Source organism: Rattus rattus, chromosome 8, assembly GCF_011064425.1.
Source record: "Rattus rattus isolate New Zealand chromosome 8, Rrattus_CSIRO_v1, whole genome shotgun sequence".
In the NCBI taxonomy this organism is placed as follows: Eukaryota; Metazoa; Chordata; class Mammalia; order Rodentia; family Muridae; genus Rattus; species Rattus rattus.
The window spans coordinates 62,201,084-62,214,958 of record NC_046161.1 but is presented as its reverse complement, the minus strand read 5'-3'; the positions used below and the strand labels follow the sequence as shown (position 1 = coordinate 62,214,958).

The window sequence follows — 13,875 nt, the reverse complement described above, 5'->3', positions numbered from 1 at the left end:
ACTGAATTTTGTGATAACTTGGTTGTCATCCCCAAGAAATCATGTCACACACTCATAAATATTCTAAATTCTGAAAATCAAAGTCCAGAATCTATAGCAGTTCTAGTCCTCAGCATTTGGGATAGGAACTCTACCCATAACTGCGGGCTGACACAGAAGGGCATCTAGGGTGAAGGACAGGACCTGAAAGTGCACCCCAGAGCCTGGCCTAAGGGGTTATGAACGCTGTGTGCACCACACCCGTGTTCCTATTCCTGGTATGACAGCCACCCCTGTCGTCCTGCACACCATGTCTGAGGTTCAGTGCACTGGATTAAGGGAAGTGAGAGCCTCAGAGCCCTGAGTGGAAACTGCTCCTGTTCCTCCACAGTAAAAAGCTTCGAAAAATCAAATTGGCAGCTTCTACATTGCAACACCGCTCAACCCAAATTGCAAAAGATCTGACATTTCGACACGTTGTTTTCGAGACATGGTATCCTTAAAACAATTAAATCCTGGATACCTCTCAAACAGCTAAGGGCTGTGTAATTCATCTGCTGGTACCAGTTTGTGGGGATCAAAAGCCTAAATAAACATTTTCATCCGGCAGGACCCGCCCACCAGGCACACGTCTGAGCCTTTGAAGGCTGGCGCACTGCACACTGTTACAGAAAACATGAGCGCTGTCAAGTATAAATTAATTGCAAAAGGTTTCCTTGCTTTTAAGAAGTTAAGAGGGAGGGGTAAAATATCTTCACATGCATGAATGATGCAAACAGATACATGATGTTAGAGGAAAATGGCTTCAGAAAATGCCACAGCAGGCTGTCCCGCCCATCATTACCATCCATCACTAACAATCACAAAGGACTTTCCTTCGACTTCCAACACTTCATGTTGTCTCTTTACAGATTAGGAAACTGAGGCTCCGAGAATTAAAATGTCTTTCCCCAGGATCCTGTAAGTAGTCAACTGGGACCTGTTTCTACAGCAGCAAGTTTTTAAAATGTATTTTGCCTAAAGCATTTTCAAAAGTACCTACGAACTGTTTGTCAGTAAATAACCTTTTAAGAAGAAATTCCAAACCAGGAGGTACTAATTTTTTCCCAGGTGCCTTTTTATCCCAGCACTCAGATGGCTGAGGCAAAGGCAGGAGGATCTCCATGAGTGTGAGGCCAGCCTGGTCTAGAGCTCCAGGACAGCCAGCCAGGGCTACACAGGGCTATCCTGTCTCAATAACCAAAAAAAAAAGAATAAATTCCCAAAGATAGTCACAAAGTTTAAGAGTCCTATATGTCCTCTCTGAACATTATTATTATTATTATTATTATTATTATTATTATTATTATTATTGCCTTTGCTTCTTCAGTTTAAAAAGTTTAAAAAATTATTACATTTTTATGTGGGGGGAGGGGGCGTGGCATTCTGCCTGCATGTGGAGGTCAGAGGACGAGTTGTAGGAGTCATTTCTCTCGTACTATGTGCATCCCAGGGACTAAACTCTGACAATCAGGCTCGGCAGTAAGCAAGCTTACCCATTGAGCAAGCCATCTAGCTGGCCTTGCTTGTTCTTCAATTTAACAACTTCCAGAATATAAAACCTAATTCTAGATTTTCTAATAACTCCTTCTTTTTCGTACTACAATTTTCTTATTTATTGTGGCTTTTATTGTTTCCTTGTGTGGATGTCTCACAGGCCCAACACAATGTTTTTCAGAGTATAGCAACATTATATTTTGACGCTCAAAATTGTCTGGGGAACGTCAAAGATTCATGCACCTTTGTGGTCATGCTACATGTAGGTGATTTAAGATGCCTATTCATCTTGTTAGACATCTCTTAAGACTAATGTACTCTCTCTAAATCCTTCTACTCCTTAGTAAAATCTGTTAGCCCACTGGGTCTCATTGTACGCAAGAGACAATCTCCATTTTCTTCCTAGGCCAATTCCTCCACTACTGTGCAGGGCCGGAAAGCACTTCATTTCTGACTGTCCATCTCTCCACTGCCAGCGTTTTCAGCAGTATCCCTAGGCTCTACCTAACACATGCCAGCAGCACCCCTCCTCAGTCAACAGCATTTTAAGCACTGGCGAACAGCCTCCTGACACTGAAATCAGCTGCTCTGGGCTAATCTAATACCCTAGTAAAGAGTAAGTTAACTTACTCTCCAAAGACCAGGGTGAAAAAAAAAAAAAAACCTACGTATGTAAAACTTCTACAGGAAGAATCCCCCTATTCTAAAGTTTTGAACATGCAAAGGTTTAAACAAAAAAGCGCTGGCATAAATTTTGCCTGCTAACACACATGAAGGACACAAATAGGACCACATATCACTTTCAAATTTTCTTGAAAAGTTTTGTCAGTACCATAGAGGTCTTATCCAACCATTTCATTAATACCCCATTTGTTTTCCAACTCCATAAAGGTTAAGGCCAGTTTCTCCAGCACTATTGTCTTATTGTCTTGAGTAACAGTCAACTCAGACCGTCTTTCTATTTTAAGGAGAATCGGATTGGAAGACAGCAGGTTGTGCAATAAGTACAAGGCACGTGACATCCAGAAACGATTAGTTAAACTTTAAAGGGCTGAGCTCTGAGCTGACAAGACGCAGTGGCTGACTGTTCCCGGGACAGCTGGTGAAAGAAACCGATGATGTATCTGCCACTCAGGCACACAGCCCAGTTAAGGCATACTACTGGCAGAATATGTCATTGTCAAAAAAGAAAACAACAAAATAAAATGGAGCTTGAGGGCATCACTGGGCACCATCAAGGCCTGGGGTTGGAGTCCCAGCACCACAAAGTAAATTAAAGCAGAAAACGGGGTAAAGGAAAAATCTCATTCCTAGATTTCACTAGAGACAGTGAGGAGGGAGGTGTGACACACTGTAGCACTTAAATTCAGTGTGAATAAGCTGGAAGTCTTCAGACTACATGCACTGCCAAACGGTTTACAAACTGAACCACACAATACTGACACTGGAAGGGGCCTCGTGTCTAAATGTTACTCCCATGTTAAAAGTGAATAGTGAGATCTGGTAGTGAAGGAATCTTCAACCGCACCTACACGTTTTTTAAAAAAGACTTAAACTCAGAACAAGGGAACCAGTAAAAGCCAAGGAGCGGTTAATGGGACTATCGTCTTGTCAGGTGACCACACAAACACTTTCTCTGTGGAAGCTGAGATGAAAACATGAAGGTCCTTACGGTAAATGGCCAGCCCGACACATTAGCAGGCCCAGAACTATAGGCGTTCTAGCTCAGAGTTCACACTTCAAACATTTTACAAACGGACATTACTGCAAGAATTCTAAAGAAACGCTCGCCCTCTCTCTTTCTGCAGAAAGGATCCAGACACTGAACTCCTTGTAGAAACTTTTCCTTTTGCATTATGTAGCAGGGATGGGTACGAGAAGTGTGTATTTATGGGAAAAAAAAAACACAAAAAGGGGGTGGGGCAACAAATAAAACACATTGTTCCAACATAATTCAGGAGACACAGCATTGTCCAATAAAAATAGGGTGCCTCTCCCTAATCATTAATTTTAGGAGCCCAGATTTGTGGAACTCCTTTGCAATTGCTAATGGTAGGTTATAGTGATAAACAAGCCCAGCAGAGCGGATAGGAACAGCCTATGCATTTTAACTTCGTGATTATGTGGCTTGTAACCTCATCACAAATTGACCTTGTAGCTGATGACGGTTCTGCATTTCAATAATGTATTTAACTCAATCTAGTCAAATAACCATTTCAACACGTAGCCAACATAAAATTTATTGAGATGCTGCTTTTTGTTGATTTGGTTTTGGTTTTGGTTTTGGTTTTGTCTTCTTGTCCTCCATTGGGAGAAATGCTCATCTTCAAAACCCAGTGTGTTTTATACTTGGAGCGTGTAACCACATCTCAAGCACCAAACAGCTAGCTTCCCCATTGGCAAATGCCAACCAGACTGAGCAAGCCTACACTTGAATCGCTGACAATTAAAAATAGCTCCGTCCATTTAAGTTGGATATTGTTTTTTAATTTCTTCCCAAAACTGACAAAATTCACAAGCCTTATAGTAACTTAGTAATTAAAAGAAGTTCTCCCGTATCCCTAAACACCCGATCTGTGCTGGTATTCTACCGTGCTGAGGAGACTTGAAGCAGGCGTTCTGCCACTGAGCTACACGCCCAAATCCAAGTTTATTGAAGAATGCAGAAGTAGGCTACTTATCACAAGACTTTTCGACTCCTAATCTCCAGAATAATAACCCTGGCAGGTCTTCCCGCACTTGCACCCTAGCAGACAACCCTAATTAATGATGCCTCTGGCCAATGGCTCGAATGTCTATTTCAAAACAAAAACAAAAACTGCAGAGCCCTCTACCTAACTAGGAAGTGGCCAATGGTAGGAATCCCTGAGTTAGGAGTCCTTGGGGACAAGGCACGCCTTTCTTCTCACTGTCACCCCTGCCCATCCCACCTTCCTGGGCTGGGAAGCCTGGTCCTGGGGCCCTGAGATGCAAGGGGAGACAAGCTGGCACTGTAGGGAGCGTGAGTCGCGCTCTGACGTCCGCTGCTGAGGTAAATAATTACATTTTTTCCCCTTGTTTTATTCTGAGGCGTTAGAGGGGACAGCTGAGCAGCGTGCTGCCCCTGTGTGGCTGCGTCGCCAGCAGGGGTATGCCCAGCGGGGTCCCCGGGGTCCCCGGGGTCCCCAGGCTCACACACGCACAGCCCCCTCTCCCATGCCGGTAGGCCGTGGCATCGCGCTTACCACCCCAGATCCCCAGCTTTAGCTGGGACTTGTTCAGGTTCTCCACGTAGTCCCCTAGGAAGCGATTCAGCAAGTCAGCGACCACCGACTCCAACACCATGGCGGGACCAGGAGGCGGGAGAGGGAGGAGCCGGAACGCAGCGCGCAGGGGAGGGCCGTGGCCCGCGCAGACTGACAGCTGAGGCCCGCCCCGCGCCGCGCTTGCGCGACGCCGCCAGTGCGCAGGCGTGACCTCACGGCCCCCACTTACAGGATTACAGGGGACCGACGAAAGAGATTGAGGCTTGGGGCAAAGCGCTGTGGCTCTCCTGCACAAAGCAGTGTTCAAGTCCTGAGCATCTCATAAATCTCAACATAGTAATGCACTTCTCTTAACCCTAGCACTAGGAAAGCAGAGGACGGAAAGTCAGAATTTTAAGGTCATCCTTGGCTACACAGCCAGTTCAAGGCTACACAGCCAGGTCAAGGCCACACTACATAGTCAGTTCAAGGCCAGACTAGGCTATGTGAGGCCCTGTTTTAGAATTTTTGTTAAGTAATACAATAGACCCAGGTGAGATGGCTCTGTCCGTAAAGCATCAGGTCTGATGATTTGAGTTAATTACTGAAACTCAATGGTGAAGGAGAGAACAGACACCTTCAAGTTCTGCCCTCCACACTCATTATACCTTGCATCATACAAACACGCACAGTAAAAGCCAAGGATACATACATAGTAAGACCCTGCCTCAAAAATAAATAAACAAATAAACAAATGCAACTTGAAAATAAAAGTTGGGCATGGTAACACAGGCCATTAGCCCCAGGCAGGTATCTGTGAGTTCAAGGCCAGCCTAGTCTACATAATGAATTCCAGACCAGCCAGAGCTACATGGTGTAAGGCTGTCTCATATGGATAGATAGATAGATAGATAGATAGATAGATAGATAGATAGATAGATAGATAGATAGATGGACAAACAGGAAGGACAGTGCTAACCAGTAATTGACAGTCTTCCATTCTTGCCACATAAACCCTTAACCATTTGTTTTTCCTCGTTCTTTTGGACTTAACCTAGAGCCTCTCACCTTCCCTGTGTATAACCAATGAACAGCAAATCTGCCCGTTCTATATTGATTGTATTTCCTTAATTCTTCTGTCTCCCTTGCACCAGCTCGCCGGTACTTACTAATTGCCCTACTAGCCCCAGCCTTTTTTTCCCTTTGATCTATCCTTCAGACTGACACCAGAGCTCACTTTTTCAAGCACAGATAAATTTGTTAGCCACCTACTATTGTGAAGTCCACTTAAATCTAACATAAACCCAACATAACTCAAATACCAGGTCAATGCGGATGTCAAAAATTTACTGAAATCAAGCCGCTACTGATCCATCAGGGCTGTGGAACAGACTCAGGAGTTGAATTGCAACCCTGAAGAGATGTTGTACAGCCTGTTTAAACGATGAAATCATAAGAGGCGGGAGCGGGGTGGGCTGTAGCATTGTCCTATTACATTTCGACATAAGGGGTTGAGCAAGGGAATTTCCACGAATTAGGATAGGAGTTGGTTCTTGGGCCTGGGACCATGAACTTAGTTTGATCCTGCCAGAAAGATGGAGTTGTCCCTGAGATGTCTGGCCTCAGAAAACTGTTTCCTTACAACAGAAGCTGTTCAGCTATTGGGGAGTCCTAAGCTCCCCTAGAGCCTGGGACCTTGAATTTAGTTTCTCCCTATGATTAAATGGTGTCTGAAAATGAAATGGAAGGACTTAGAATAAATTTCTTGTTTGCTCCCAACATACTAAAAAGTAGTAACCTACTATTTGCCCTTCAATCTTAACCAACAACTTCCATCATGTAGAACATTCTCCTCAATCTGTCCCGAAGTTCTTTCCAATCATACCCCTTAGGATGCTTAATCTCAATTGTCAGTTTGATAAGATATGGAACCACCTGGGAGATAGGCCCCTGGGCAGGCCAGGAGAGGATTAGCTTAGTTTGGATAACTGAGGTAGGAAGGCCTGCCCACTATGAGTAGAATGATTCCTGAGAGTGGGATCCTGAACTAACTCCCTCTCCCTCTCCCTCTCCCCCTCCCTCCTCCCCTCCTTCCCTTCTCTCCCTCTCTCTCTCTCTCCCTCTCCCTCTGTCCCTCCCTTTCTCTTTCTCTCTCTCTCCTCTCTCTCTCTCTCTCTCTCTCTCTCTCTCTCTCTCTCTCTCTCACACACACACACCCCTCCACCCCCTACCACACCCTTCTTTATCCCACAGGTGCCATGTGACTAGCTGCCTCAAGCTCCTAATGCCTTGAGTTCCACAGCTGGTAAATTTCTGGATCTAGAATCCTGAGGCAAAATAAGCCTTCCCTCCGGAAGTTGCTTTTATCGGGTATTTTACCACAGCAATAGAGAAAGTTAACCAAAACACCTCCTTCTCCTCTCCTCTCCCTCTCCTCTCCCCCCTCTCCCTCTCCCTCTCCTCTCTCTCCTCCCCTCCCCCTCTCCCTCCCCCCTCCCTCCTCCCCTCTCCTCCTCCCCTCCCTTCCCCTCTCCTCCCCTCCCCCTCCCCCTGCCTGTGCTCCTACTGACTATTCCCGAGGGAGTTTAAAGAATTGAAAATGTACACAAGTGCCTTTCAGATGGTAGCCAGGAACCTGTTCTTCCAGCAAGTCCCTGGGAAATCTGTAACCCCTGGTTCAGATGTGAGCAGGCCACAGCTCTGCTCATACACGTTTGTCCCACCAACAATGGCAGCTTTCTAGTTTGCTTTAAAGAAGGCCTTCCTTCCTGGGTTCCTGGTGAATCAGTAGATATATGTTCTTTGTTCACTGACACTTAAAAAAAATTCTTAAATTAGAGGCAGTTGTGGTGCATGCCTCTAATCCCAGCCCTCGGGAGGCAGAGGCAGGTGGATATCTGAAGAAAAAAAGAAAAAAGAAAAAAAGCTGTTATTCTGAGACATTAAAGTCAATGCTTGTGGAAAATGTGGTTCGCTGGCATTTAAAAAGCTACGTTCTTCTTGGCTAGCAAGATAGCTCAGTGGGTAAGGTCGTAAGCCCGATGACCTCAGTTTTATCTCCAGAATCCACATGAAGGTGGTAGCCCCTCCCCCAATCCATATAATGCACAATAATAAAATTTCTCCCCCCTAAAAAGGAAATCATGTATGCTGCTGTTGATTTAAGGTAAGCAATAAAAACACAATGAAAGGATGGATGGCGTTTGGAGGACAGTGAGACTTGGACGCAGAAGGTCAAGCCGGTAAAGGAGGAAGTACAGCCTAGTGGGTTGTGAGCCCCACTGACCCTCCAGTAGCCATGCCCTAGATTTCAGCAGCACTTTACAGGTTTTTTTTTTAATTTATTCATTTATTATATATAAGTACACTGTAGCTGTCTTCAGACACACCAGAAGAGGGCATCAGATCTCTTTATAGATGGTTGTGGTTGCTGGGAATTGAACTCATGACCTCTGGAAGAGCAGTCGGGTGCTCTTAACCGCTGAGCCATCTCTCCAGCCCAGCACTTTACACTTTTGAAAGAATAATGGTCGAGCATGTTCTCCTGTGATTAGTTCTGTTCTATGGGTTGGTTTTCTTACTTTAACTTGTATATCAGGAATTCTGGCACTAGTTGTCATCTCGCTGTACACCTCACTAACAATTTGCAAGGTAGTTAACTTTAATAGAAATGTATGAGGAAAATGTGGTGAAAATTTAACCTCGGGAAGGCTAAACGACTCCCTCCAAATCACAGTAGCTAATTTCCTTCTTTAAATGCTGACACCCTTTCCTCTGTCAATCATTATACAAGGTAATCACCACTGAACTCTCAGCCGTTCTTAGGTTTCCTTCAAAGGCTACTAACAGAATAAAAACCTGAAAGTGGAAAATCCAAACATTTTAGTGCAGATAATAGTATTCTCTACTAATGAGAGCCTTGAAATGTTACCATTTTCCACCCCGAGCCTGTTCGGAGGTGCTGATGACTGGCTGTGAACCTCCAGTAATATGCCAACCCATCCACATTTCTTTAAAAAATCAAAAATGTACATTCCATTGTATGTTTTAAAGAATTCCTGAGCCAGGCAGTGGTGGTGCACAGCTTTAGTCCCAGCACTGGGGAGGCAGAGGCGGGCGGACCTCTGTGAATTCGAAGCTAGCCGAGTCTACAGAATGAGTTGCGGGGACAGCCAGGGCTACACAGAGAAACCCTGGGGGTGGGGGTGGATTTCTGATACCAAACCAGACAGGGGAAATTCCATAAGGCTTCAACACTACAGAAAGAACTACAGGCAACTGGAAAAAGCTGACAGTAGGAGAACTGACCCTTCCTTAGGAAGAGCACACCATTGGTTATCCAGTGCCAACCAGTCCTGAAAACTTACATACGCATAACGTTATAAAGAGTGAGCAGGTTATAGTTAGGAACAGATGGGCAGACAGACAGGTAGACAGACAGAAATCACATAAAAATACCTAAGTGCATGCAACAATTGATGAAAAAGCGGCCATGAGTTTGAAGGAGAATGGAGAGTACGTAGGAGGGTCTGGAAAGAGGAAGGGGAGGGGGAAATGTCACCATTATATTATAATCCCAAAGATAAATAAGTAAAAGGAGAAGTTTGAGAACCTCATGCATGAGTACTGCATCGACACCATTTGTATCCCTCCCTCCCCTCCCCACCCCACAACTGATGTCAAAACACCTTCAGGGCCTAGACTTGGTGACTAAGAGAAATGGCTGCTCTTCCACAGGCCCCAAATTCAATGTCCAGTGCCCACACAGCTGCTCACGGCCGCCTGTAATTCCAGTTCCGGGGATCCAATGATCTCTTCTGACCTCTGTGGGCACTGCACACACATGATGCACTGGCATACATGCATGCAGACACCTGTGCATAAAATAATAATTTAAAAAATTAAAACACTATCAGCACCCAAAGTGCAGCCCTGTGGGGGAAATAAATTGAAAGCGTGGACTAGCTAGAGAAAGTGAACACCACAGTGGTCGCAGTTATTATGGCTTTGTAAACCAGAATTAGTGAGGGTAAGAAGAACACCTTAGTTTATCTCTGCCTTTCACACGTGCACCAAAGAATGTGTGTGCGGGACACACACACACACACACAGAGAGAGAGAGAGAGAGAGAGAGAGAGAGAGAGAGAGAGAGAGAGAGTTCACAGATCAGGGGGAGGCCTAAGCGGATCAAAGGCAGGAGACAGCACAGCAAGGAAGCTTGACACAACACCCGGCTCACCCAAGAAGGCATCAGGTCTCACGCTTCCCAGGGCTTCCAATCTTTAATACAGTTCCTCGTGTTGTGGTGACCGCCAGCCATAACATTATTTCATTGCTACGTCCTAACTGTAGTTTTGCTACCACTACGAACTGTAATGTAAATACCTGATAGGCAGGCTATCCTGACATTCGAGGCCCAAGGCGTTGTGGCCCCCATGTTGAGAACTGCTGACCTAAGCACAGTGAGAGAAATGAGGGGTTCACCAATGTTCCACACGTTAATAGCCAGATATGCAGCAGAGGATGGCCTTGGTGGGCACCAGTGGAAGGAGAAGCCCTTGGTCCTGCCAAGGTTGGACACCCTCCCCCCCAGTGCAAGGGAATGTCAGGGGGGAGGTGGTAAGGGGTGGGGAGGTGGGGAGGGGAACACCCTTATAGAGGAAGGGGGAGGGGATAGCGGGCTTATGGACAGGAAACCAGGAAAAGGAGTAACATTTGAAAGTAAATAAAGAAATATATCCAATAAAAAAAATAATAATAACCAGAGAGCAAAAGTCCAAGGGTCCTGCACTCCACACTCTCTGGGGCTAAGGAGATTCGTGAATTGGAGCATCAGCAGGTAACCTCTCTTGCTTCCTAGATGCTTAACCTCCTGTGTGCCGTGAATCTGTTTTTCTTTATTACTTTCATTTTATTGACACACACCAAAAAAAATGTGTTCATTTTACAGGCTATAACACAATGTGATTCAGGGTTTATCTAAATATCAAGGAATTTTCTGATGAGGATAATTAACGTAGCCGTCCCTTTAAACCTGTATCTGCCTGGATGGTAAATGCATTCAAAATCTTCCCTAGCTATTTTCAGTTACAGATAATGCGATATCGTTAACTATCTCCACCTGGCTATGCCACAGAACACTAGAACATATGTCTCCTCCTTAACTTCAACCTCTCCCATTCCATCCTCACTAAATCTGTTTTTAAATGTTCCTCTCCCATTTACTCTGAGGACACATCCAGTCAGAGTGGATGTTGTTTTCACAGATCCACCTCAAGATATCCCCATGGCTACAGGCACGAGCTCAGAATGATCACCGCCTTCTTCTGAGTAGATCTGTATGTCCTAGACACCTGGCTGGACCAGATCACAGCAACGTCCCGAGTACTGGATAGCTCATGCTTCTGAAAAACATGAGACTTCCGTGGTCACAGAGACTTGGGCCACGGGGGCGCTGCTCTGTTGTTTTCAAGAAACCTTATACAGGAAATGTCTCCAAGGTATTACTAAAGAAGGTGCACTGTTAATAAAAATAAAACAAGCCCACTTTGCTTGGCTGAGCAGAGAGGTGTTTTTCAAGACTTTCAGTGTGAATCAGCTAATTCCTGGCTAAACAAACACGCATTGTAACAATAACAACGGCTGTTAGCCAGCACTTGCTGTCTGCCCAGAGAACTCACAAGAAGGTCGGTACACTGACAAGAGCCTATGTGATATATATGACCACTTCCATCTACAAGCTGGGTTCAGCGGAAGAGTGACATTGAGTCACAATTTCTCAGACTGAGTTCTCACAGTCCTTGTCCTTTTAACCAACATCCAGGATCACGTGGAATCAGCAGCACTTTTCTTCAGGAAAGAAAATGAATTTGAACATACGTCCATGCCCTTTAGGTATAGCTTAACAATTACTGAACCTTGGTCCAAGAATTTGCGGCAGGAACAGAGAAGTTACAAGATGAAGGAGAAGCCAGTCACAGACCCAGGGACCCTTTTCTGATCCTTGCTATCGGACTAAATATTAAAAGAGTTCAAAGCCCCTTGAAGCCGGAGAGATGGTTTCATGGCACTTGATGCTCTTGTGAAGGACCAAAGTTTGGTTCCCAGCACCCACGTGGGGCAGCTCACAACTGTGACTCAGCTCCACGGAATTCGTCGCCCTCTTCTGGCCATTGGGTGCATCTGCATGCAGGTGCATGAATGTGTGAGTATGCTCTTGTGTGCATACGCATATTAAAAATAAAATAGTTTTACATTTTTTTCACTACCTACATGGCTAGATGAAATTCAATATTTCAACTTTACCATTTCCATCTTTTCCTAAGAGTTGAACTTAAGATGATCCAGTCTGGAACAGCCCGAATTCATATATCTATCATGACAGGTTTTTTGGTTTTTTTTCAGAGCTGGGGACTGAACCCAGGGCCTTGCACTTGCTAGGCAAGCGCCCTACCACTGAGCTAAATCCCCAGCCCCTATCATGACAGTTAAAACCCAGGAAGCTTTCTGTAAATTCTGCTTTAAACACATGAATGATCCAAGGAGGTTTTAGTGTAGTGACAATGGATATAACAGCTAATATTATGCACATCTGGTCCTGTGCCACACTGTTCATTTGCACCACCTATTTTACCTGAGGGCAAACCTACACGGTATATTATTGTGGTTTTTTTTTTTTAAAGATTTATTTTATTTATATGAGTACACTGTATCTGTCTTCAGACACACCAGAAGAGGGCATCGGATCCCATTACAGACGGTTGTGAGCCACCATGTGGTTGCTGGGAATTGAACTCAGGACCTCTGGAAGAGCAGACAGTGCTCTTAACCTCTGAGCCATCTCTCCAGCCCTATTATTGTGGTCTTTACACTGGATACCAAGACTCAGAAACACTCAGTAACCTGCTCATAGTAAAATACTACTACTCGGTCATGAATTCAAAGTCACTTTTCTTAACCTCTGTCACCGTTCCCTGTCTTTGCAACAATACTGATACTCACTGTGTCTTTAGCATTTGCTATGCTCCATACACATTGCATAATGATACATATTAATCCCCTAATAGCTCATTTACTATTCATTAATGGGCATTCCTTTCCTTTCCTTAATAACAATGGGTAAGTTATTTAACATCTGAAGTGCTGGGGGTGTTTGTTTTATAAGACATGGATAATCCAAATTTCCTCAGGTTCCTGTGACAACTTTAGAGATTAAGCCTTCTAGCACGTTGTCTGTACGTCCTGTATGCAAAACACGCACAGGACATGCCCCAAACAGAAGTCCCCTTTGCCTAAAGGTGACTTAACTCACTCAACACTGCTTGGAGAGGCCGTTCCTTTTCAAGGCAGCAACTGAAAAACACCCATTGTTCATACTCTAACTCAAACATCTCGGCATCTCTTTCAACTCAAGCTGCAAGCAGCTCTTAAAGGATAAACACCAGTTTTCCAAAAATAAAGGATGGAGGTCTGAGCCAGGCAGTTTGCAAAGGTCAGATATGGTTAGTGTGTGTCTCCAAAAGGTTGGTGCCAAGGGCTGGATGTATGTAATCCCTAATTAAAAATTAGCATCTTGCTTAAGAAGGTTCTGGTTCTTAAATATATATATATCTTAAGTGTACACTAAATGATTTCTTTGCATAGGAATACACCCCTGTAACCCCACCCAAGACAAATATGTACCGTTTCCGGAACCCCATAACCCCCACCATCACTCCAGAGTGATTTTAAATCAACAGAGAAACGACCGCTAAAATCAGAACAGAATGCAGAAAGTAAAAGAACTTGCAATGCTGGCAGCAAGAAGGGGGGAGATGGGAAAGGTCATTTAGGTAAGACAAAGCCGACTTCTGGCTTCTTTCCAATGGTGCGTGCAGAGTGTTTCTGTGCACTCACGGTCATTTTGTCCATCCGTCCTCATAAGGACTGTGACGTGGTCCATACTTAATCCTGTTTTCCATGTGAGGAAACAAACTCAGAGTTTTGGAGAACAGCTCCAACTGCAGCAGGACTGGCTGCAGGATCAGCTCAGCAAATCCATCCACGTGGCAGAGGGACCTGGGAGGGCCTGGCGTCAGGTTACTAAGCAGCATCGTGACAGCCAGTATAAAAGCTCAGACCAGCTATCCTGGAACAC

General features: G+C 44.8%; 1 protein-coding gene across 2 annotated transcripts in view; it reads right to left on the bottom strand.

The window, feature by feature from the left end:
• Positions 1-4,891, bottom strand: part of Vps13c (vacuolar protein sorting 13 homolog C) — a 152,171-nt gene extending 147,280 nt beyond the window's left edge. Inside the window, exon 1 of one of the 2 annotated variants that reach the window (XM_032910561.1) lies at positions 4,740-4,891. In XM_032910561.1, the coding sequence (XP_032766452.1) occupies positions 4,740-4,839 (100 nt within the window). In that variant the 5' untranslated portion in view covers positions 4,840-4,891. The remainder of the gene's footprint in view (positions 1-4,739) is intronic. The other variant, XM_032910562.1, reaches the window with a different exon arrangement.
• Between the last annotated feature and the right edge of the window lie 8,984 nt (positions 4,892-13,875).